The 25,977-nt window shown below is 38.3% G+C and overlaps 1 protein-coding gene across 6 annotated transcripts in view; it reads left to right on the top strand.

The window, feature by feature from the left end:
- The window catches only part of LOC124596298 (protein transport protein Sec31A), a 162,359-nt gene extending 138,539 nt beyond the window's left edge, over positions 1 to 23,820 (top strand). For 4 of the 6 annotated variants that reach the window (XM_047135400.1, XM_047135403.1, XM_047135398.1 and 1 more), the window contains 6 exons: positions 1,398 to 1,513; positions 12,849 to 12,929; positions 15,251 to 15,340; positions 18,201 to 18,440; positions 20,773 to 20,844; positions 23,499 to 23,820. In XM_047135400.1, the coding sequence (XP_046991356.1) occupies positions 1,398 to 1,513; positions 12,849 to 12,929; positions 15,251 to 15,340; positions 18,201 to 18,440; positions 20,773 to 20,844; positions 23,499 to 23,687 (788 nt within the window). In that variant the 3' untranslated portion in view covers positions 23,688 to 23,820. Of the gene's footprint in view, positions 1 to 1,397; positions 1,514 to 5,489; positions 5,514 to 12,848; positions 12,930 to 15,250; positions 15,341 to 18,200; positions 18,441 to 20,772; positions 20,845 to 23,498 lie in introns of all 6 variants that reach the window. The other 2 variants (XM_047135401.1, XM_047135402.1) reach the window with 2 other exon arrangements.
- Positions 23,821 to 25,977: the final 2,157 nt, after the last annotated feature.

Below are 25,977 nucleotides of genomic sequence, written 5' to 3'. Positions count from 1 at the left end.
TTTTCCCCAACAACTCCTGCTGCTATTTGCCTGTATAGCCACCAGTTGAAGTTCATCACATTACTTACCTATTAATTGTTACTAATTGCTTACGTGGTGTTGCCCGGTTACTTCTTTGTGTGCTCCCTTCTTGCTTCCACTTCCCCCATTCCTTTTGAAATTTCCAACCTCCATACTAGTGATTTTATGTGTATGTGTAGAAAGGATTTATCAGAATGTAAAGACTGGATAAACGAATTCCTGCACAAACAACCCTTTGTAGCTCTATTCTTTCTATTTCATCAAATATGAACTTAAAAGTCAACAGGATTGTAACAAATTAGTCTAACTAGTGCAAAAACCACAAGTTCCATGTTAAAATTGGTTGTTCTAGACTATGTTTTCAAGTTGCACTGCTCCAGGCATTCCAGAGTTATGCCAGAGCTGCTGTTGTGACTGTAGTAATAATTTTAATTTGCTTCCTAGGCACTACATAATTTGATGTCTCTGCAGCAGTGAACGTCTTGATTTTTGGATAGTTCCTTTCTCTGTTACTAAATTATGGCTGCAACAAAGCTGCGATTGTGTTGACATTAGGTACCTAGGTTAAAGTTTTATCTTGGGTAATTTTATATGTTATGAAACGTGTTCATTCAACACCAGAAAAGGAAGTTAATCCACTTACTTTGGCCCTGTTTGAACACACTTGTATTGCAATTCTAAACTAACTCACTTGTTCAACAGAGTGGTGACAGATCACAATATGATCCATGGAACATGCAGAAAACTGTCTATTTTGCCACTTATCATTAATATGCTTATTAACCCCAGGGCAACAAATGTAGATGGCAAGAGTTGGTGTGGAATCTTTGGGTATTACCTAACATTAGTCAGGCATGCAGAGCTCTGCCTAGATAAGCAGTTTAATTCTGTAGTTTTGTGCGACAGGAATTCATGAATTGAGAAAATTACCAGCAGTTTATGTACAGCGTATGCATGTTCTTAGTAAATGGGTTCGTTAAGGGGTGCTAAGTGAATGAATGTTTTAAGAAAAGTTTCATGAATAAATGAATTCAGTAACAATGTTGAGAGCTGTTGGGCATTTTTATGTCAATGGAGAGAGCAACAGGAAGGGAACTCCACAAGGAAACTGTTCCCATTCTTATTTTGTGGGGGATAGTGAGGGTCACTTGCAGTCTAACATGTCACAAGAGGCTGTAAAATGATAAAATATCCTCTGTGGTGAGAGGTTATCATCATTGCTTGCAGTAATGTATATTTAGCATTCACAATTTTTCAATATTAATGAAACACAACTGAGCAAATAGAAATAATTTGCTTTGCAAAACTAGATCTACTATGACAATATAAATGGTGAATGTAAGGCACTAAACACTATTCCCTTTCACCACTTACAGAGCCACCAGCTTCAAAGACAGTATTTAATCCAGTTCAGCCAATCCCTGTCCCTCCAGGTGGTGCTCCACCAGGGTGGAATGACCCACCTGTATTGAAAAACTTTGCAAAAAACCAGGTAAGTTCTGAAAAGCCTGTGTATTGAGAAAGTAAGATTCAGATCTGTTGTAAGTTATCTGGATTTAGGTTTTCTGTGGTTCTGCTTAATCACTTACAGCAAATGATGTGCTTGTTTGTTTGAGGGGGACACATCAAACTCCTATTCAGTCATTCCCCAGTCTGAGCTTGTGCTTCATCTGTAATGATCTAAATCCTGACCTTTCATTCATTCTGCCCTCTGTTTTCTCCTAGTATCTTTCCGTCTTTCAAATCCAAAGTTGAGTAGCTTTTGAGTCTTTTCACGGAATACTAAGAAAAGTTTTCCACATGTTATTTGATAATGAAAAACTAAGTAGGTATTGCTTTCTCTCTACCCCTTCATCTTTTTTCATGCTTATTCTCTGGGCAATAATCTAGTTCTACATAATACACTTATATTTCCAGAAAATTTAAACTTTTCTACACTAAATACAAATGTTACAATTGTTGTCTACTGTCCTATATTGCATTCTCCATTGGTTTCTCTATGAAGTTGACTAGTGCCCTTGATTATCTCTTCACCATATGTAATTTTGTTTGATATAAGTATTATAATTTCACCTTAGCCATCTGCTTATTCCTTCATCACACATGTAATAAACACATATTTATTTAACAAAGATCCTTTCAGTGACTTGCATTGTAACATTAGTGTGCTCTTATGAATTTTATTTAGCTTAAAACACGTATGCTGTTAGCATTGGTTTGTCACATTGGTGACAGGACTTAAACTATGCAGAAATTATGTATGTGGGTGTTTTTGATCGGTGTGTATATCTATCAGTGGTCACTTACATATACCCATCCTATTTAGTGTTGTCATAGAGGAGTTCATAGTGGCTTTGCAATGTGTGTAGTGAAATGATTTTTTGATTTAGTTGAGCACTATGTTGGATGCTATTGAAGTGTGATGGCTCTAGTAAGACACTAGGCCAGGCACCACTGAAATGTGTTCAATAAGCATATGTGTACTTCTTAAGTAACAGATCCCAGTATATTACCCTCAACAGTGAGTATTCATCAGAGATATGGGTATTGTCAGGAGTGCCCCAGGGAAGTGGGGTAAGGACCACAATTTTTCTCTACATACATAAGTGATCCGATGGACAGGGTGAGCAACAGTCTGTGGCTGTTTGCTGCTGATGCTGTGGTGTACGGGAATGTGTCATCGTTACATGACTGTAGGAGGATGCAAGATGATTTAGACAAAATTTCTGGTTGATGTGACGAATGGCAGCTAACTCAACTGCAGAAAAATGTAAGTTACTGCAGGTGGACAGGAGAAACAATCCTTAAACGTTAGAATACAGCAATTAGTATTGTGCTACTTGACTCACTCACATTGATGAAATATCCAGGTGCAATATTGCAAAGTGATATGAAATGGAATAAGCATGTAAGAGTGGTAGTAGGGAAGAGCGAATGGTTGACTTCGATTTGTTGGGAGAGTTTTAGGAAAATGTGGTTCATGTGTAAAGGAGGCCGCACATCAAACATTATTGTGATTCATTCGTTAGTACTGCTTGAGTGTTTGGGATCCCGATCAGGTCAGATTAAAGGAAGACATTGAAACTATTTGTAGGTGGGCTGCTAGATTCATTACTGGTAGGTTCAGTCAATATGCAGGTATTGTGGAGATGCTTCAGGAACTCTAATTGGAATCCCTGGAGGGAAAGTAACATTCTTTTCTGGTAACACTAGTGACAAAGATTAGAGGATCGCCATTTGAAGTTGGCTGCAGAGTAATTGTAGTGCAGCAAACATACATTTTGCATAAGGAAATTAGGGACTCTTATGGAAGCACATAGATAGTCCCCCCCCTCCCCCCACTGCCCTCCCCCTCACTTTATTTGGAGTGGAACAGGCGGAGCATGTATGTAAATGTATATGTAATTGTAAGCAATTGCCGTTCTTGGTTTCTTTAAATGCTGTGTGCCAGGTGGCTTGGAATGGTGTCAATAAGTTTATCCTTCTCTGGAATGAATGTACATGCATTCAAACAATAATCATAGATGTCATATGGTGATGGTGGTGACATACATATTCTGAATGTGTTTTCTCTAAGTGATAAAAGGACCATTTTCTCTGAAGGTGTTTATTCAGTTACACATAATCTGACTGATTCTTAGTTTGCCTCTAAGTGCTTTTCATTGTTGGTTCCCATTACTTTTGTGCTATTTCCCACCAGCACACAGAAATTTACAGCAGCTGCAAACATTAAAGTTTGTTGCCATGAGGAATCTCCCACTTGAGTAATGCCAAATGTGTGGCTCTGAAACAGGACTTGAGTTGGCTGGTGCATCTCCTCATCATGGCACGTGTCGGAAGCTTGCAGCCGTCTCAAACTTGTGAAGACAGTCTGTTGTTAATACTAATTAAGTCTTGGCTTCTTACTCATATCCTTCTCATGTTACCCTGCAATAACATACTATTAGAGTTTCAGTTTCATTAAGAATATATTCTTACCATTCTGGTTAGTCCTTGATTCACATCTCCATCTATACTTTGCAAGCCACCTTTCAGTGTGTGGTGGGGAGTACTTATGGTGCAGTTATGATTTATCACCTGTCTCAGTGATGAGTGGGAATGTTAACTGTTAGTGGATCTCTGGATGCATTTTTTGTCATGGTCATTTTGTGAAGCAGGTAGGAAGAAATACGCTGTTTAAATCTTCTTGCAACATATGCACTTGGAATTTTAACAGTAAATCTCTCTGTGATGAACAGTGCCCCTCTTGTAGTGTCTGCCTTAGGGGTTTGATGAGCAGCTGCACCTTGCTCTCGCATTTACTAAACAAAATGTTCCAGTTTCCACGGGATCTTCTCTATATCTTGTATTAATCTGGTGTGATAAGGGTCTCAAAGTGCGTGACACTACTCAAGAATTTGTGAAACAAAGAATTTGGAAGATACCTAATTTATGTGTGAATGATTTTTCTAAGGAAATGTAAAACAGTGGGAAGTCCTGGATGGATTAACAGCAATGTGGAAAGAATAGATTGCTACTCACTACGTAGAAGAAGCATTGAGACAGAGACAGGCAAAATGAAAAAGACTGCTAAAATATTAAACTTTCAATTGAAGTCCTTCTGAAATAGAAAACACACACACACACACACACACACACACACACACACACACACACACACACATTCATACAAGCCCAACTTGTACACACATGGCCACTGTCTCCAGGTGCTGGATTGTCCCATAATCTGTCTGGTATCTGCTTTTGTTATAATTATTTTCATGTAGTCACTCAACTGTAAGTTTCTCCAAATGGCCACTCTCAGATAGTTTATTGTTGTTAATGTTTCCAGAGATATGTTGCCAGTAATATAGACAGACCAGAATTATTAGTTATTGTGCAACTGTCATGCAAATATCACAATTATGAAAAAGTAAGTTTTATAGGAAGGAACATCTAGAAAATGGTTACTTCTGAAAAGTTAGTATTTAGTGAGCTCCATTGACTTTAGCATCAGAAGTGAGTTATACAAAGAGTAGTGCCTGTAAAGATATTCCCATGAATGTATCTGATCACTTTATTTGTGAACTGAAGAAGGAAATGAGTGACAGTATTAGCACTGAATATATTTCACCATTTTTAAGCAGTAACTGGTAAGTTATAGATGTATATCATGGTTGCTAATCACTACCATGAAAAATAATGCAAAAAGATATATTGATTTATTTTAGAAAGTCAGTGTGATTTATGTAAGAGAATTTTGCTAAAGAAAGAAAAGTTTTTCCTTTAAATTAGTATTGAATTTCTTGTTAATCCTATTCTATTTTACAAGAAGGGAGATTATTAAGTAAATATAAAAAGCAGTAAAGTGGAAATGAGGCATGAAAGAAATGGGTTTTTGAAAACCATATTTTCAGGTGTGTTTACATTGTATTTTTTATTGATTTTATCCCAATTAATTATACTACTAACGGGTTCCTTCTTTTAAGCAAGCTTACTTTGAGGCTGTTCCGGTGAGTCAGATACATATTTTTAACATATGTCAGATAGGCCTATATAACAAGCTAATACTTCATGAACTTAAGTGGAATCTGTGTACAGTATTATAAGGAATTCTGAAATTCATGTTTGCCTTGTACACATCATTGTCAAGAGACAAAAAAATTTGTTAATTTTCTACAGAAACTTAAGAAACACTAATGTTATGGTATAAAGTTTTTGTCAAATGTTGGTTCATTTGTTTTATAGTTTCAGTTGTGAATGTGCCTCTTATTTCTGGTTTTAAAATTTCTGAAAGCTTGTACTGTCTCCTTCAGCTCTGTAATTCTGACTGATGGATTCTTGCTTTCAAGAGTTTCAGTTTCATTGGATTATATGGATGCGTTTTGGCAAAGTGGTGTCTTTTCTGCAACTGATGCGCAGGAATTGTTTTTTAAAAGAGTAAAAAATATGTTACTCGCTGTGTTGTCATATCCCCCCCCTTCCACTTTCTTTAATTCTTCATTTCTTGTCCTCAGTTTTGACGTACTGGCTGAAAAAAATAGGGGTTGGATGTGCAACTACTGCCTACTGTAAATGATGTAGCTGACAGGTACACAGTTGCGTTTCACGTGTTAACGTCACTTTTCACAACCCCCTGGCTCGCTGCTGTGGCCGAGTGGCTCTAGGTGCTTCAGTCTGGAACCATGCTGCTGTTATGGTCACAGGTTTGAATCCTGTCTTGGGCATGGATTTGTGTGATGTCCTTATGTTAGTTAGGCTTACGTAGTTATAAACCTAGGGGACTGATGACCTTAGATGTTAAGTCCCATAGTGCTTGGAGCCATTTGAACCGTTTCCACAACTCCCTGATAATACACAGTTATTTGGCCAGTGCACTATTGTTATAACTTCCCGTAAGCCTCATTAATAGTTAGCAGGCGAGCATCCACATACTGCTACAATAGTTTCCTGTTGAACATCAATGAGCAGTAAAAACATAACCACATAATTCACAGTTCTTTCAGAATAATCAGTTATTATGGAACAGACATTATCACTGCTTTAACACACGGCCTATTGGTGTAAGACTTATTTCACTGTTAGGTTGATGCATTGTTATCATTCTAACCAACATAGGTTCGTCGTCTGAAACTCGGTCATGGACTTACTGTCTCGTGACCAAAAACCGGGCCCTTATATATCCTCACAATAATATGTGCTGAAACTACACAGTGTTCGAAGTTAAATTTACAGAAATTAAATTAAAACTTAACTCATTAAATTAACTAAATACATCAAAAGATTCCATCTTTTTAACAGTTTCTTCTACTACAAGAGTTAAGCCAAATTATTTGTTTAAATGATGAAATTAACATACATAGTTATATAAACAATACTTTTGACAAAACTGTTAATTACTTTGGAATTAATGAAGGGCTGGTTTTGCTAACATGTTTTCGAATAGAGCCAAATGTATCCTTTAAGAATGCTATTGTTTCGTCTCCCAAATCTCTATAATTAGTACAGAATTTATATTTGTTTATATGCCAACAGTAGAATTTAAGTTATGAAACAATTACTGATTTAACCCTATAAAGAAAGATACGAACTGGGAGTAGTCGAAAAAAGTAGAAAATCAATTACATACATAAAACTAAGCACAAAATTGTATCTGGTGTTTATGTTCTTGTAAACTGGGGGCAAACCTTTTTCTTTTATGAAAATACAGATTATATTCACATACGTCAATGGTTATTAATTAAAAAATGATGGCAAAACAAGAGGGGAAGTAAAAATATCCCAGCTTGTTTCATCACAGACTCCACAGACCGACCTCACAAGCAAGCTGATGTTTCTGTGGACCCCATGGGGCAGGATCATCCTGCTTCTGTGCCCTGTAGTAGTGACTCATGCCCAGCTGTCACTTGGCAGCCATCGAGGTGCCACCCCTACATCTCATCCTCATCATGACTCTCCTCCAATGGAATGTTCACAGCATTCTGTCCCACAAAGAGGATTTACGGCTGCTTTTAGAATTGCAGTATCCCCTTGCACTCTGCCTTCAGGAAACAAAATTGTGCCGTCACGACCACTTTGAGCTTTCACATGTCTTACCGATTCGTTTTGACCTTCTCCCTGAGGATGGCATTCCATCTCATGGGGGCATCATGCTGCTCATACGGGATGACATTCATAGTCCATCCATCTTCCTGACTACCAATCTTCAACCTGTTGCAGTTTGCCTTTTCCTTCCCCACCTGACTTTTTCCCTCTGTACCATTTATGTCTCTGTCATTTGCTGTCACCAGGGCAGACTTCCTTCAGCTTATTCGGCAGCTACCTCCCCATGTTTTTGCTACTCAGTGACTTTAATGTGCATCAACCCCTTGGGGGTTCTCCCATGACCTGTCAGAGAGGTGCTCTCTTGGCTGACCTTAACCAGCTTAACCTCAACCAGCTTAACCTCTTCTGCCCTAACACTGGAGCACTCACTTTCCTTTCCGACTCCTCGCACACCTATTGCCATTTGGACCTATCCCAATGCACTGCCCAGCTTGCCCGTCGTCTTGAGTGGTCTGTTCTTTCTGACACCTATTTGAGTGACCATTTCCCGTTTACTGACTCCTACCCCATCCACGTGCACTCCCAAATGGCAGTTTCGTAAGGCTGACTGGCAGCTTTACTTCTCCCTGGCGATGTTCGAAGAACAAGATTTCCCCAGTTATGATGACCAAGTGGACTATCTCACAAACATTATCCTTACTGCTGCGGAACGTTCCATTCCCCACACTTCTTCTTTACCACGTCATGTCCCAGTCGCTTAGTGGACTAAGGCATGCCACGATGCAATTTGCGCACGGAGACATGCTGTCTGCCTTTTTAACCACCATCCTTCGATGGCAAACTGCATTCATTACAATGAGATGCATGCAAAGTGTCATTGCGTTCTTCAGGATAGCAAAAGAGCTAGCTGGATTTCATTCACTAGTTCCTTTAATAGTTCCACACCTTCCTCTGTTGTGTGGGCCAACCTCAGATGGCTCCCTGGGACCAAGATCCATTTCCCAATTTCTGGCCTGACAATGTCATCGTGGACCCTATTGCTATCTCCAACACCTTGGGCTGCCATTTTGCGGAAGTTTCAAGCTCTTCCCACTATCATCCTGCCTTCCTCCATTGGAAGCAAGCAGAGAGGCTCAGGTGATACCCTTCTCTTCTCCGAATAGTGTGTGCTACATTGCCGCCTTTACTATGAGGGAGCTAGATCATGTTCTCAGTTCATCCCAATCCTCTGCCCCAGGGCCAGACACCGTCCACATCCAGATGTTGCAGCACCTTTCTCTTGTGGGCAAGCACTTTCTCCTTAAAACGTACAACTGCATCTGGGCAGAGGGCACATTTCACAGATGCTAGTGTGAAACCACTGTCATTCCCATACCTAAGCCCAGTAAGGACAAAAACCTTCCTTCTAGCTACCACCACATCTCTCTTACCACCTTTGTTTGTAAGGTGATGGAACATATGATCCGTAGCTGGCTGGTGTGGTGACTCAAGTCTTGCAATTTACTAATGAATGCGCAGTGTGGATTTTGAGTGCGGCGTTCTGCAGTTGACCATCTCATTACTTTGTCTACCCTTATCATGAATGGTTTTCTATGGAAATCGCAGACTGCGACCGTGTTTTTTGATTTGGAGAAGGTATACAACACCTGCTGGAGATCTGGTATTCTCCGTACTCTTTACACGTGGTGCTTCTGTGGGCGCCAGCCCTGTTTCCTTCAGGTATTTTTAAAAGACCGAGTTTTCAAGGTGCATGTGGGTTCTGCCTTGTTGGACACCGTTAGCCAGAAAAATGGTGTGCCTCAGGGTTCTGTTTTGAGTGTCGTCCTCTTTGCTATCACTATTAACCCTATAATGGCCTGTCTCCTGCCGGGCATCTCCGGCTCCCTTTTCGTTGACAATTTTACCAACCATTGCAGTTCTCCACAGACCTGTCTCACTGAGTGACGTTTTCAGTGCTGTCTTGATTATCTTTACTCCTGGAACATCGACAATGGCGTTCGCTTTTCCACTGACAAAGTCATCTGTATGAATTTCTGGTGGTGCAAATGGTTTCTCTTGCCGTCTCTACATCTTGGGCTTGTTGCCCTTCCGTTCATTGAAACTATGAAATTCCTGCAGCACGTGCTCAATAGGAAACACTCTTGGTCCTCCCATGTGTCTTACCTGGCAGCTCGCTGTACTCAGTTCCTCAGTGTCATGTGTGTCCTCAATGGTACTTCCTGGGATGCTGATCAAACCACCTTCCTCTGTTTGTACCGGTCCCCTGTCCATTTGAAACTCAACTATGGGTGCTCTGTTTATGCGTCTGGATGTCCATCCCTCTTATGTTGTCTCAACACTATCCACCATCATGACATCCGTTTGACCAGGGATGCCTTTTACACTAGCCCAGTTGAGAGTCTGTATGCTGGGGCTGCTCAATTACCACTGTCCTATCACCATGACTTTCTCCTCAGCAGGTATGCATGCCGTTTGTATGCCATGCGTGGCCACGCATTCTGTGCCACCTTCTTCGATGATTCCTTTGATCACCAGTATGGGGTGCATCCTTGTTCTCTGTTACCTCCTGGAGTCCGCTTTCGGCACTTGCTACAGTGGATTAACTTCACACTACCTGCAACTTTCCTGGTGGGTGTGAGCCCTTCACCACCTTGGCTTCGTGAAGGGCCCATGTTAACTTTGGCCTTCATTTTCTTCCTAAGGACACTACTCCATCCTCGGTCTATCGCCTTCAGTTTCACAACATTCGCATGGAACTTCGCGATAGCACCTTTGTACACACTGATGCTCTCGGACTGACCATGTGGTTGGGTGTGCCTTCGTCATTATCACCCATTGCTTCGATATCGGCGTCTGGCAAACTGCTCAGTCTTCACAGCCGAGCTCTTCGCCCTGTATCAGGCCATGGAGTACATCTGGAGACACAGCCTTTTCAATCGTGTTATCTGCTCAGACTCACTCTTCGCCCTTCAAAGTCTGTGCGCTGTTCCTGGTCATGTCGGTCTGCTAGGAAACGAGGCTGCTGATGCTGCTGCCAAGGTTGCAGTCCTCGTTCCTCAGCATGCGAGTTTCTCTGTTCCCTCTGATGATCTCCGTGTTGCTGTGTGTCAGGAGGTGGTGTCCCTTTGGCATCGCCAATGGTCCTCCCTTCATGGGAATAAGCTCAGGATTATGAAGCCTCTCCCACCAGCTTGGACGACCTCCTCTCGGCCCTCCCACCTGGAGGAGGACGTTTTAACTAGGCTGCGTATTGGGCACTGCTTTTTTAGCCATCATCATTTGATAAGTGGCACTACCTCACCACTTTGTACACATTGTGTCCAAGTTTTAACTGTTGGCCACTTCCTGATGGAATGCCCAATTTTTTAACTGCTTACGTTCCCGCTTGGGTTTGCCATCTGAGTTATCAGCCATTTTAGCAAATGACACACAGGCTGCCGACCACATTTTACTTTTTATCTGCCAAAGCAATATGGCGATGGCCATTTAATTTTGAGTTATTGACCTCCATTTCAGTATGATGTCTTTTTTTAGCCCTTTTTCCATGTGCCTATTTTTAGCTGTCTTCTATTATGTCAATAGGGACTGACATATAATCATTTTTTAAACTCCTCTCTGTCTTCGTGTTCTATATTTTTGAGTTCGGCGTGTGTGACCCCAGTTGTTTCTTGTGCCTTAAAGCAAAACAAAAGCAAATATCCCCTTACTCCACACTCCCAACATTTCCCTTTTCTCACCAGGATCACATCACTCAATTACACAATGATGTAGCCCTGTAATAGCAGAATTATTGTGCAATCATTGTTTTTAATATTTCATTGTAAGTGATGTTTACCTTGGGATTAGTAGGTATCTAATATTACCACAGTTTGCTATTTCATCATTATAATTAGAGCACATCATCATCATCATCATCATCATTATTATTATTATTATTATTTCAATATTAAAAATGCAGTCTAGTGAAATAATGAAGCAGTTAGACAGCCATCTAACACGCATTTTGTAGTGCATAAAAGTATTCCACACACAAATTAGTAAGAAGTTGGAGACAATAGAAACTTCTCTGGTAGAGCATACAGGAGGCCAAATACATTGTGTAATTGCTGATGTCAAACTAACTCTTTCCAACTCTTTACACATTCCACATACCATGGGGTTGCATACATAACAAACTAAATTTGTTACAGTTTGGGTCTCTCCTGGTTTTTAACAAAAAGTTCTGTTTTGTTTGTATTTTAAAGATACTTTTATTTTGAATATGGGAATTCGAGTTTTTAGTTTCTTTACAGTTAAGTTGGGTGGAAAGATAAATTTTCATAATTCATGATAGACAGAAGAAAATCCTTGCTCAATGCACTTAAATTTACAGAAAACTGGAACACGATGCAGCTTGTCTCATATCCAAGTCACATGCTCATTTCCTAATATTTTGTGTATTAAAACAAACAAACATGTTACCAAGGAATTTCACATGAAAGTATTCAATAAGTTGTTCAGTCATCTAATGGTTGATGAAATAGATAATAGATGTTATGAATAATTACTCTTCAAACACTACATATGAGAAATTAAAAAGTTTTTCAGATACAAAATTATGTGAGTAGTCCTTAATTTATTTAGGGCTTATTATAGTACAACTAGGCAGCCAAAGTACTCAAATACTATATGCCAAGGATTTCTGTTAATAACTATTTTGAGAAAATTATTTCCTAATTTTGACAAACATGCTGAATTCCACTTAACCTGGTTTGTGTTGGAAAAGGTAAGTATGTGTGCTTTTTTGAGTCAGGTCAACAACACATGTTGCTCTCCTGAAAAATGATGAAATATTCCATCCACTGGGAAAACTTCAAGGCAAAATATGCATGCTTGTACTCTGTTGTTTGGGGTCTCTTGGCAGGTACTGCTTTTATCTTGATCAGCTACTCCAGTTACCAATGAAGAGTGTATGTTGTGAGGCAGCTAATTAGTCGCAATGAAGCAATTGAAATGGAGCCTCTGTCAGATTGATCCATCACTAGATGTTTAAGAACTGTAGTAGCTTATAGAGACAGCTTAATGAGAACTTTGTTTCAATCCTGTGAAGTTTCTGTTTACCATGACTGTGAATGTCCACTCTTCCAGCCTTTCTTTCTTTCTTGTCTTGAGATTTGTCCGTGTTCCCAATAAATGGTGCTGAATGCACTATAGTGTCTGACTCGTAAGATGATATGCACATTTTCTGTGTTGTCCTCTCCTGCTCTTTCTAGTAGAGTACATTTTACTTCTGATTTTTTTTCTCTTTTCTATTTACTATACAGTTCGAATATAACATACTTCCTCAAATGTCTGCTGTGCATTCTGGTACAAGGCAATGGAATAGTGTGGTCAACCATTTACAGGTATTCATCTGTAGTGTAGATTTATGTGCACCGTGCATGGGGTTGAGCTTTAATTTTCTCCTAGAAAGCCCTGGCAGTTTTCTTACATTAGCTTGCTCTCCTTAAATTTTGTATTTCATGCTGTTGAGAGGTTGTAATGTGCAACTAACAAAAACCACTTTTAACTTAGTAATTGAAGTGCTGAGTCATTAATAGGTACATATACAAAACTGAGATCCTTATATGACTGTTGACGGCTCATCACTTCAACTACTTGGTGAGTTTTCACCTTTATGCCCAGATAATTGAACTTATTTGTATTCAATCAAAGACTTTCCATTACCACGTTTAAAACCACTTTTCCATTTTAGACATTTTAGAAAAATTTGTTCCCCAGTTTATACAAGGTGTCTCTGGAAGAATGTGCAGTATTCAGGGGGATGACAGGGACAATCATTCAAAGCAAAAAAAAGCCTAGTAAACAGAGGCTGTAGTATGGATACCTTAAGAGTTGTGTGCCCTTCTTCATCTTTGATACTGTGAAACAAATCTCTTCTACTGGAAGCTCTTTGCTTTGCGTATTTTGAGAGTTTATAGTATGGATCGAAACAAGGAGAGGAAAAAAAAAAAAAAAAAAAAAAAAAAAAAAAGGCCCATTAAGCTTCTACTGAACAAGGGCTCATAGTTCCATTTTAGAGTCTATGTTTTACGAGGTCTGTTCAAAAAATTCCGAAACACTTGTAATTTTGTATCAATGGTGTGTTGGAGCAAAAAGCTGTTGGCATCCCTGCACATGCCTGTGTTTAATGTTTAACTGCTCCAAGTTTCACTGCTGTATGTCTGTTAATTATTGTTCAGTGCTATATTGAGTAGAGCGTTATGTCGTACAGTTTGCAAATTTCAAGATGGTGGAGTTAGAGAAGCAACACGTCTGCATTAAATTTTCTGAGCAACTTGAGGAAACCTTTACAGGGACATACCAAATGGTGCAGGAAGCCTATGGAGATGAGTGCTTAAGCCATACTTATGCATGGTTCACACGGTTTAAAATGGCCAGACAGAAGTTAAAGATGACCCTTGTTCAGGAAGCCCTTTGACATCTGTTGGCAATGCTCAAGTCAGGAACTTCAACAAAATTGAGTGTGCCAGTCAAAGACTGGATCATGTCATGAAATCCTGACATAGCATCATGGAATACATCGTGTTGCTGCCAAGTTCGTCCCATGGCTCATGAGTCAAGACCAGAAAGATCTTTGCCTCACAGTCTGTGAAGGGCTTTTGTATCGCGCAAATGAAAACAAGATGTTCCGTAAGAGAATTATAACTATTCATCCTTGTTGATGCGTGACTATTGCCCAAAAAATGAAATCACTGTGCTGCCTCATCCTCCATACCTGGCCCCTACAGACTTCTTCTCCCCCAAAGTTGAAAACCCCATTGAAAGGATCAAGATTTGCAACGATAGTCAAGATAACAGAAAATTCTCAGATGGCGCTTTGCGTGGTCCAGCAAGGGGCATACCAAAACTGCTTCTGGCAGTGGAAATGGCATTGGGAGTGGTGTACCATTTGTGGAGGAGAGTATTTTGAAAGAGACAATGCACTATAGGAGAAGCAAATTCTTCCACAGTATCAAAGGTGGAGAATTACTCATACCTCGTAAGGTATGCATTTTAGAGCCAATGTTTACTAGACTTTTTTGCTTCGAATGATCGTTGCTGTCATACCCCTGAATATTAACCATTTGTCCCAGGACAGCCTGCCTACTGGTTGTATCAAAATTTCTTCAGTTTGCTGTTTGTATGTTTATTTTGCTCCAACCTGATTGACGCGTTTCTTGGACTTTTATTTTCCACACACCCGACACTCATGTCATGACTTGCTGTCTATTTGTGCTTTCGTGTAGCATCCAGAAAAGTGAGTACTCACTCGGAGCTTGTACACTGTTAATGTATCCTCCTATTGATAATAGGAGTGAGCTGTTATGAGTTTCTGTAATTGAATCTCCCTAGTATTTCATCAGTTTAGAGTTTGAGAGAATTGGTTTGATTTCAAACACCTAACGTAACTGTTGTAAGCTTTTGAATCATATGATTGCTGAAAATAAAGATCAGTGATAAGTGCAGATGAACTTCAGACTAATTGTTAAAGAATATTCACAAGAACTGCAGCATCATGCACAATAGTACGATGAAAAGAATATATAAGTATGAGTTTGCATGGTGATACATTGTGCATGACATAGAAAATAAAATTAGTTGAAAACAGGAAGCTTGTTAGTATAAGTTTAATTGAGAGTCAAACTATTTTGTCTTATGAACTAAAAATTTTTTTCTCCCACAGCCAAAGCCAGAATATGCTCCTCAGAACCCAATAACTCACCCACTTTATGGGAGTGCGCAACCAGACCCTCCAGCAGCAAACTTCCAAAATGTGAGTATTTTTTAAGTAAAGCACTATAAATAATGGTTTTGTTTTATTTTATTAATGAAGAATTAGGATGGATTGCTGCTCACAGCATAGAAGAGGCAGACAGGCACATTTATGAGCAGATTGTGGATATTACTAAGCTGTCAGCCTAGGTCCTTCATCAGATGTACGTACACACACACACACACTCTCTTGAATTGACATACACGTGGCCGCTGTCGTCTCCAGGAATTGTGACCAGACATTTGCATTGTTGCGGTTTATATTATGATTTAGGAAGTTGGATATTAAATAAACTTGTTACTGTTAAAATCATGTGTTAAAATATAATGTACAAATTTACTTTTGCAGTAAACATGAAAAAAGTTAGTAAAAAAGTGAATTATTCCATAGTGGCCATATACACAAAGTCAGATTATTCCAAACATAAATTATGGAAAAGGTAAAATAGAGAAAAACCACTTAAACTAGCTCAAAAATTTAAATACTTGCCCCTGACACAAAATGACACTCAACTGTTCTCAAGCTGCTTACACGAAACAAATTATTGATGCAAGCTTGCACATGCTCACTAAGGCTTCTGTTATTGACACCATCAAACAACAAAAATTAATATTGGACACTGCTTCAACATAACAAATAATCAATACACACACTACACTAAAACTTAACTGCGAACTAACTACTGTTTAGTGGAAGCCTTTTTATACCAGTTTACAATCTGTCGACGTGCGCGACTTCAACTAGCTCTTGTCTTCACAAAGTTCAGTATTGCTCTTCTTCCCTTACTTTAAGCTCTTCTTCCATTACTTTAATGCTCTTCTCTTTTCCTTCTTGACAGGTTCTAGGTAACTTTTCGAGCATGAAACACAGGTGCACAAGTATTAGTAATATGTATGAGGGTCACTCCAAAACAAATGCACATTTTTTTTTTAATCCATCTTTTATTCTACATGTTTGAAATTTTACAGTGTGTAGATACATCCTTTAGGAACAATATTTTCATTTCTCCACATAATTTCCATCCCTTTCAACTGCCTTACGTCATCTTGGAACCAGCACCTGTATACCTGCACGGTAAAATTCTGGACCAGCCTGTTGGAGCCACTGTTTGGCAGCGTGCACAAGGGAGTCATCATCTTCAAACCTTGTTCCACGAAGAGAGTCTTTCTGTTTCCCAAAGTGATGATAGTCACATGGAGCCAGGTCAGGACTCTAAGGCGGGTGTTTCAGTGTTGTCCATCCGAGTTTTGTGATCACTTCCATGGTTTTTTGACTGACATGTGGCCGTACGTTGTCGTACAACAGCAAAACATCCTGCTTTTGCCGATGGTAGTTCCACTTGGCATGATGTCCATAAGCAAGAGTCCTTCAGAATCGAAAAACACCGTACCCATAAATTTTCCAGCAGAAGGTGTGGTTTTCAATTTTTCTTCTTGGGTGAATTTGCATGATGCCACTCCATTGATTGACTCTTCATCTCTGGTGAAAAATGTTGGAGCCATGTTTCATCACCTGTCACAATTCTACCATGAAATTCATCTCCACCATTCTTGTACTGTTCCAAAAGTTCGCTGCATACTGTTTTTCTTATTTCTTTGTGAGCCACTGTCAACATCCTGGGAAGCCACCTAGCACAAACCTTTTTTAACGCCAACGCTTTCAGTATTCTGCAAACACTTCCTTCCCCTATCCCAACGCAGTGTGACAAATCGTTCACTGTGATGCGTCTGTCAGCAGTCACCAATTCATTAGCTCTCAGCACATTGTCTGGAGTGTGTGCAGTACGAGGCCTGCTGCTGTGAGGACAATCCTCAAATTGCCGTGCCCGCTTTAATCACGTAACCTGCTTGCCCAGTGACTAACCGTACTGCGATCGACAGCAGCATCTCCATACATCTTTTTCAACCTCTTGTGGATGTTTCCCACTGTCTTGTTTTCACAGCACAGGAATTCTATGAGAGCACGTTGCTTCTGACGAACGTCAAGTGTAGCAGCCATCTTGAAGACATGCTGTGATGGTGCCACTCACGGGAACAGGTTGAACTAAGTTTGAAAACAAGTGAGAAGGATGTATCTACACACTGTAAAACTTTCACACATGCAGAATGAAAACTGTATTTTTACAAAAATAGCGTGCATTTCTTTTGGAGTGACCCTCGTATTACTACTAATATTGTACATTCAAAATATGTCTTCAAAGAGACAAATGTAGTTCTGTTCTTGGACACTAGTTGCAATTTTATGATGTCCAACACAGGCTTTGCTTTGTGGTAATTCAATATTGGTCATACAACAATATTACATGTAAAGTTGGAAATTCCTGAAAATGCATCTGCTTTCTACAGGATTCTAAGCCACACTCTTTTATTCAGTATTATTTGCTTTTTCTGTCTTTGCTTATTTCAGTGGTTTATAAGCCATATGATTGGAGCCAGCATAAACAGTTTCTCTGCTTTACTGCCTGTTGGTAATACAAAAATAACTATACATACAAACTCAAACATTCAATTAATTGAATTTTCCTAAGGTTCTGCTGAATTTTTACCACGGCAAAAGGACTTTTGGGCCTGACAGAAGTGATATATTAGGAAAACAGAATAGAAAGATGAAGGGGAAGATAATAGAGAGAGGAGGGTATCAGAGATAGTATATTGATAAGTGCTTGACAGCTTCAGTCTGGAAGTGATAAAATGATACAATGTGTGTGTGTGTGTGTGTGGGGGGGGGGGGGGGGGGGGAGGGGGAGAGAGAGAGAGAGAGAGAGAGAGAGAGAGAGAGAGAGAGAGAGAGAGAGAGAGAGAGAGAGAGAAGCGTCTATCAATAACAGTATAACAACAGTGAGATGTTTGTGCCTTTGCAGGCAGCGGTGAATGGTGTATATGGAAATATGGGTCAGCAACAGCCGTATGTACCATATAATGCACCACCTCATGCTCAACAGCAGCAGCAACAACAACAACCACCAGCTGCAGGCCCTGTGGTCACTGCAAAAGCTGTGGAGCCTCCAAAGCCAAAGGGACCAATACCGGAAGAGCACATGTATCTGCAGACAGTTTTTGATGAACTGAGGAATAGATGCTACAATACCGCCACAAATCCAGTAAGGAAACAGTTTCTCTTGAATACCTCTCAGTATTTATAATTTAGCTAGAATGTCACAATTGTTGATCTCTTGAAAATTGGCATTTTTTCTGGTCTGTTGATCCATTGTCTCATCTGATTTATTACGCATTTTTTCTGCTTTTATCAACTAGATATTGGAATAGGAATGTAACAAATCCAGGATTATCTATTCTGGATCACACAAAAGAAATTTAGTTTACCACCTGGATAGATTGATAAATTTATCCTCATTTTTATTATAGTCTACCTAGCAGTGAAATTGTGTCCATTTCCTACCTGCTCATCAAAGCTGGAAGATTGTTTATAGTGGAAGTCCCCCACAACTTCACAATGCAAGTGAGAACTAGTGATTGGTAGGTAAGATACATATTTACACAATCAATTGCACAATTAGGTGATACACAATCAATTGTACAATTAGGTGAGAGGGTATGGACTTCTTTTCAGACAGTACATGAAGTACAGATTGCAAGTAGATTTTATGTATTTGTTCAAATTATTATTGAATATTATCTCAGAGGGACGTGGTACCCAAAAAAATTTAACATCCAATGCAAGTAAAGGACAGTATTCTAGTTTTGTAGCCAGAAGTATTATTTTATTGCACAGATTCTGTCACAATGGTTATGGAATTCTTTTAGTTGTGTGTATTTGTTTTTATCATGCATAGAAGAAGGGAGAGAAAGCAGCGAAGATAACGGATAAAAAGCATGTCGATAATGTTATTGTAGATGCTAATTCCAGCCAAGTAACAGGTTTTCCACATAGTCCGGGAAGTACATTGAAACTAGTGAAATAATTTATGATAATGTAGTGATGTTTTCTAAGTACGTGTGTGGTTAAGCAGATATTTTAAATTTAGGCTTATTTTAGCTTAATTGAAAATTCGAAACAGCGTATTCATGTATCCTTCAACAAGTAGTAGTTCACATTTAATAACAGAATCTCTTCAACTTTTTAACATGTTTTGTGCATGAGTACAACAAATATTTATTATGAAGCCTGTTTCTGAAAATTGCCTCTCTTTGTTGGAAAATCTTGAATGAGCTTTTGTGGATTCAATCCGATTTCTTTGAGGTGCACCAAGTGTTCCCATACCTGATGTATGACATTTCAAATAAGCAACCAGTTTTGCTTCTTCCAACATATTTTGCACAATGAGATTCAGTATGTGAGCGAATCAGTTAGATTCATTTGTTATTTCATTTTTCGTGTTTGTCACATTATGAGTTATTACAGCCAGTAATCTTGCCCCCCCTCCCATAAATGAATTGGGTATAACCCTATATCGAGGCATACTGTAGCAAAACTCGCTGGAATTCAAACTCCTTTGTTATGAAGTGTGATGTTACGGCTACATAGCTTTCATTATTTCAGATATCCATGTATCTGTGATCGACCAGATGCTTTCAGCTGTAAGAAGCAAGTCTCATACAGCATTCATACACTTTTCGTATTCTGGTGGAAACATATTTCCAGATATTGTGTTTCTGCTCAGCGAACAATATGTTTGCCAAATGCAATAAAACTTCCTCCTTGGATTACTGGAAAAGGCTGGAAGTCCATTGTGAATAACTGTGAAAGAAGTTTGTTTAGATTCTTCAACCAGACTGTTGGATTACTTTCGTAGTTAGAATTTTTGTGGATTATGCCACATATTCATGTGACTTGTAATCATCAGTTTGTGCAGTAGAGCTTTGAGTCTGTTGATTTATATTGTCTTTTGATATCATCAGTAGTGTCACAAACAAAACTTGTCATAGTTGATTAAGCAGTCACTGTATATTTTAACTGAGCATGTCTTTAACACTGTTGTGGATGCTTTTGCTCCAATTTTTTTTTTTCAGTTTACTTACAGCTGTTTTAAAACGTAATGCTTGACCACAAATGCTCACTGTGTAGTTTTGTTACTTGAGTCTCATGCAGAGAAATGACTGTATAAGTAACTAAATTTCTATCTTTCGTTCACTGTTGACAACCACAACTAAGCACCATATTATAAAATTTCTGTACTGCATTTTCTTATAGTACATTAGTTTTGCATAATATGCCAAGACAGGAATGCAGCAAAGAATGCACAACACACTAGTACCTGTAAAAGTATCATAGAACTGACATTAGAACGAAGCTGTGGAACAATTCTGTAATCGGAGAGTGCCCCTGTCAACTGCTACCGAAGGAACAGCCACCAGTTACGGTTATATTTTAGTTATATTCTTACCTGTCATTCCTAAAGATTTCTTTTATAGAGGATAGTAAGTCTTAGAGTTAATTTCCACACAGTCGGAAATAATTATAATATGTTACAGCAAACCAAAAGGAAACTGGAGGAAGTTGCACGGAAACTGGAAGTCCTGTACGATTGTTTAAGGGAACATAAGGTAAGTGGAAATTATTAAGGATCAGAACTGAATATTTCTGATTTTATAGATAGTGAAAAAAATTCTGTAATTAGATCATTACTGTCTTTACTCCTTTCATTTTGTGTATTGTCACACACTACCTGTAAGTGTTTCATTCTATTTCTGGTACAGTTATATTTGTGTGTGAATTTACAGCAGGTTAGGTCCTGGTGACAGAGAACTATTTGAAACTGATTGCATCCACATGTTGCTTGTGTGTGTGTCTCAGGACTAAATCATCACCTGCACGTACTGCAGTGACGCAGATTTTTCCGTTACTTCCTCCCCTGCCAGTAACACTTATCAGGGCATCTCTTCGATTGGGTCATTTAGTACAATCTATTTAACTTTAAATCTGTTAGTGCGTGCCTATATACGAGAATGAGAGAGAGAGAGAATGAATTCACTTGAGAAAATTATGAAATTACAAGAAGGCCTTCAGGAGGTGAAATTCTAAGTACTGACAATACCTATACTAGCTTTCAGGACTGTTAGTTGCTCCCTTGGGAGAAAAGGACGACGGGTTGGGGAGCGTTAGAAAGGAGAAGCAGGACACTTAGTGCATTCATCCTACCTTTGAACAGACTTACGTAGCAAATCATATGACGTCGTACAATTTAACATGCACTTTGTACTATGGTGCAGCTTGGTATTTTTCACATCAACTAATCATTGCCGGCGATGAAGGAACTGATAAGTGACATTAGGAATTCTATGTCCAACTGGGGATCGAGCCCAGGATCTCTGGATTTGTAATCTTGCACGCACATATTGTGTACTCCCTCGGCCAAAAGAAGTGCAAAAAAGGCTTAGTCACTGCAGGACAATTAAAACTGTGTTCCCAGTCCAAAATGTGGTTTTCTTACTCAGTTGTTATCAAAAGATATAACATTATTGTGGAAACTTATTGTTCAGTTCTGATAGTCTCCTCTGTCACCCTCTTCATTCCCTTGGCAGAAATGTGTTCTGTAGCATTGAACAAAAATTATTTTATTGTGAAAATTTTAGGTTAGGCTTTACTGTGTCTGCTACTGACATTAAATGAAACAATAAGTTTACTGTGATCAGTTACTGTCCATTTACCTCCAGGATGCGTTTCAATGGTTTAAACCTCATCAGGTGGATTTACATTTGTTAGTATGACATTTGTATGTGTGTTGTATTACAATTTTTTGGAGGTACTTGGGGCACTGTCTAGTGGAGAAAACAAACCAATACTTCAGAACATGGTTTTGGGTTTCTTTGGACAAAAAATTAAATGTATATCAACTGGTAAACATAAAATAAGTAAAATAGAGTACCCCCAGTGGTCACAGGTTCCTTTCGCTGTCATAACACATCACATGTGTACTATCATACTGGAAACTATTGGGTGAAAGGATCATATAGCAGAAGAGAGAACATTATCGCCGAGTACAAAGAATATGCATCATGACAACATTATTACAGAATTATTATTATTATTAGTTTTTAAAGGATTTGGAGGTGTTTTTGAGGTGTCAAATACATGCGTTGGAATAAATACTTCAGGTGGTATATAAATCCGATTTTGAAAAGTTAAAATAGCTTAAATTTTACAAATTTTAAGTACAATAATCATATTGGCTACAGCAGTGAAACTATACACAAATAACAAGTTTGATTGGGATTAATAGATAGATGTGAGAGGCTGGAGGCCGAAGGAGAGAAAGAGAAAGCGAAAATGACACGGAGAGAGAGGGTGGAAAGAGTGATTGTATGATAGCAATAACTGCCTAAAGGCAGCCATTCATATCTATCTATTAATCCCAATCAAAATTGTTATTTATGTATAATTTTACTTCTGTAGCCAATATGATTATTGTACTTTAAGTTCGTAAAATTTAAGCTATTTTAACTTGTCAAAATCGGCTTTATACACCACCTGAAGTATTTATTCCAACACATGTATTTGACACCTCAATCAAAACAAACACCTCCAAAACCTTAAAAAAATTCTGTTATAATGTTGTCATGACGTACATCTTTGTACTTCGTGATAATGTTCTCTCTTCTGCTATATGATCCTTGCACCCAATAGTTTCCAGGCACCATATTTGTTTATAAAGTGTGACAGTATACATGTGATGTGTTAGGACAGCGAAAGGAACCTGTGGCCACTGGAGGTAACCTATTTTACTTATTTTATGTTTACCAGTTGATACACATTTAATTTTTTGTCCAGAGAAACCCAAAATCATGTTCTGAAAAAGTGCTTTGTTTTCTCCACTAGACATTGCCACAAGCTCCTCAGAAAATTCGTAACATAACACACATACAAATGTCATACTAACAAATGTAAATCTACTTGATGATGGAGGTTTAAACCTTTTAAACGTGTTGTGCAGATAAATAAACACTGACTCGTAACAGTGAACTTATTGTTCCATTTAATTATTTTATTTTGTTTGCCTGTAAGAATCCTCTTAGTGTAGCTTAGCTGATTGACCGAGAGATGTGACTGAAACAGTGGCAGCCCTTTTGCTGACTATGCAAGAGTGTAGTAGCTCAAGATCTTTACAGATAATTTAAATTGTTGCCAATAGTTTATGGTTGTATTAAATGCCATGTGTCTTTCTTATAAATAGTTGTTTTCATATCACATTTATTTTCAGCTGTCTCCCACAACTCTAACGGACTTACACCAGATGGTACAAATGACGCAGATTGGTGATTACACTGGTGGCCTGGGACTCCATACAAAACTGGTTTCAGGACCAGACTTCTCACAGATTGCTGGTTTCATGCCTGGATTGAAAGTTTTGCTTCAGTCAGCATTGCAACTGAATGTGTACTTGCAGTAATCCTAAAATCAAGCAACAGAATTAAATGAACTGTAGTAAAGCTACAAAGCCATTATTTTTCTCCACATGTATCTATCTGCATGTGTATGCAAAAGTAGGGGGATGAAATGGTACATGTGTGGAACTGAAGTGGGGCTAAGAGCAGCAGACTTTTAGGACATTTTCAATTGTACTAGGTGTTAAGGAAAAGAAAAGAATTTTTTTGTGACTACCATCAGTTTGTAAATATGTGTTACATTTTAATGGTGCTGCAAAATATTTTGTATATTGATGAAAATGAAATCATGATTACTTCACTTCACCAATTCATTTAGATTTATATTTATTTCCATTAGTCTGTGAGTTTTTGGAATCTGTAAGACAAATCAAAGTTACACAAAATTCATTCTTGTCACAAAATTAAATGGGGTTTATTTTTACACTCGAATTCTTTGGAATTTTATTCTAACTTTGCTTAAAAGCTAGTAAATTGTTTTTCCACCAAACACAGAGATGTAATATTGCCTCTTTCATTGTTAGAGATTTGTGGGTGAGAGACATCATAAACACTGTACATGCTTTCTTGGTATATGGAAACGGTGGAAGACTGTTTCTTCATACCAGTAGATCTGTATACAATGTGTATCATAAATTTTTATGGCAGAATTGTGTTTTCAGAATTGTGCTTGTCAGTGTTCTGACAATTTCCATTGAAGCTGTTGGTAAAAATAAAAGCATCAGATCAGCTTTTTGTAATTGTTTGTAAAGTAGCCAAAAATTAATAATTTGTATTATTGTTATATGGTTGTCTGTCTAATTGTGAAAATCCTCAAAAGTGTGTTACTGTGGGCATAAACACAACAGGAATATGTGATTTGTTTTAGTAACAATGAAAATTTGATACTGATGAATAAATTCTGATAAAATACTATGAGGCTCACAATGTTTCAATAAAATTAAGTTACAATAGCTGTAATTCTTTCAGTAATCACTGGCAAAATTTGACTGTGGTTGTGGCCGTTTCACATTATGTCCACTGTTAGGAAGTCATGTCTTCTATTCCCCCTTGTCTTCACACTTGTATCAAACGAACATTCACTCGATAAAACTAATAAATTATGAGTCAGAATTGCTGACCATTACTTATCTTCAGAATACAAAATTACGCATATATGAAAGTGTGTGTGTGTGTGTGTGTGTGTGTGTGTGTGTGTGTGTGACAGAGAGAGAGAGAGAGAGAGAGAGAGAGAGAGAGAGAGAGAGAGAGACTATGTAGCTTTCAGAATGAATAGTTCCATTGTCAGAGAGGAGGGATTGACAGGTTTTTGGAGGTTAAAAAAAGAAGGCCAGGTCATTCAGACCATAGGATGAGAGGGACTGAGCACATGTCACGTGTGGTCTTCAGAGCATGATACACTTGAATACTTGTGGATACACAATACAAGACTTTGACAGAATATTTTTGTAACAGATTTATGTGCCATTCACACAATTTCAATTAAGGGCATTCCTAAGTTTAGCAAGTGTGTCCGTCCCTAAATCATATGGCTAACTGTAATTGGTTCAAAATTTATCTCTAATCTCTACCTGTCAGCGTGTCATCACAATGTGTAGTGACTTTGGGAGAAGCATCAAGACATTTTCAGCTGAATAATATTTTAATACACCAAAATAAATCCAGGCAGGTTGAAAGCAGAAGGTACACAGTACTCCAAGACCAGGGGCATCACAACAGCCTCATAAAAAAAAGCCCCAATTGATACTTAATTATTGCCTTGCAGTATGAAAATGTGTTATTGTTTGTAGTAGTAGTAGTAGTAGTAGTAGTAGTATTAGTGGTATTTGTGATATTACAGTTGTTAAGATCATTAAAAAAATAATTATAATCATTCACAGTTTGTAGAAATCAAGGGAATAAAAACAATTCCTGTGATTAGAAATTTATAATAAGCAGTGGTTGATTATGTATAACACTGTTGGCTGCAAACTATAAGGAATTTGTCAAGTGCAAATTTCATTAAAGTTTATGAATAAGCTTGATATTACAATTGCAAAATTTGTAAATGTGTGTTTGGTGCTGCAAAACTCGTAAGAATTTGTTAAAATATATCTTACTCTACTTCACGAGTGGCATGTAAAATCATTTTTAGATGCAGTTCATGGTGTACAACAAGATGTGTCTTAACAATGCAAGATGATGGCATTAAGTCTTTATTTTGACCAAGACTCACTTTATTTCAAAGAATCATGAGTGATAACAATCATGTTATCTGCAATTTCCTTTAAAGAGACCATAAGTAGTTCTCATGCC

Source organism: Schistocerca americana, chromosome 2 (genome assembly GCF_021461395.2).
Source record: "Schistocerca americana isolate TAMUIC-IGC-003095 chromosome 2, iqSchAmer2.1, whole genome shotgun sequence".
Lineage (NCBI taxonomy): Eukaryota > Metazoa > Arthropoda > Insecta > Orthoptera > Acrididae > Schistocerca > Schistocerca americana.
The sequence above is the reverse complement of the archived record's forward strand: the minus strand, read 5'-3'. Positions and strand labels throughout refer to the sequence as shown.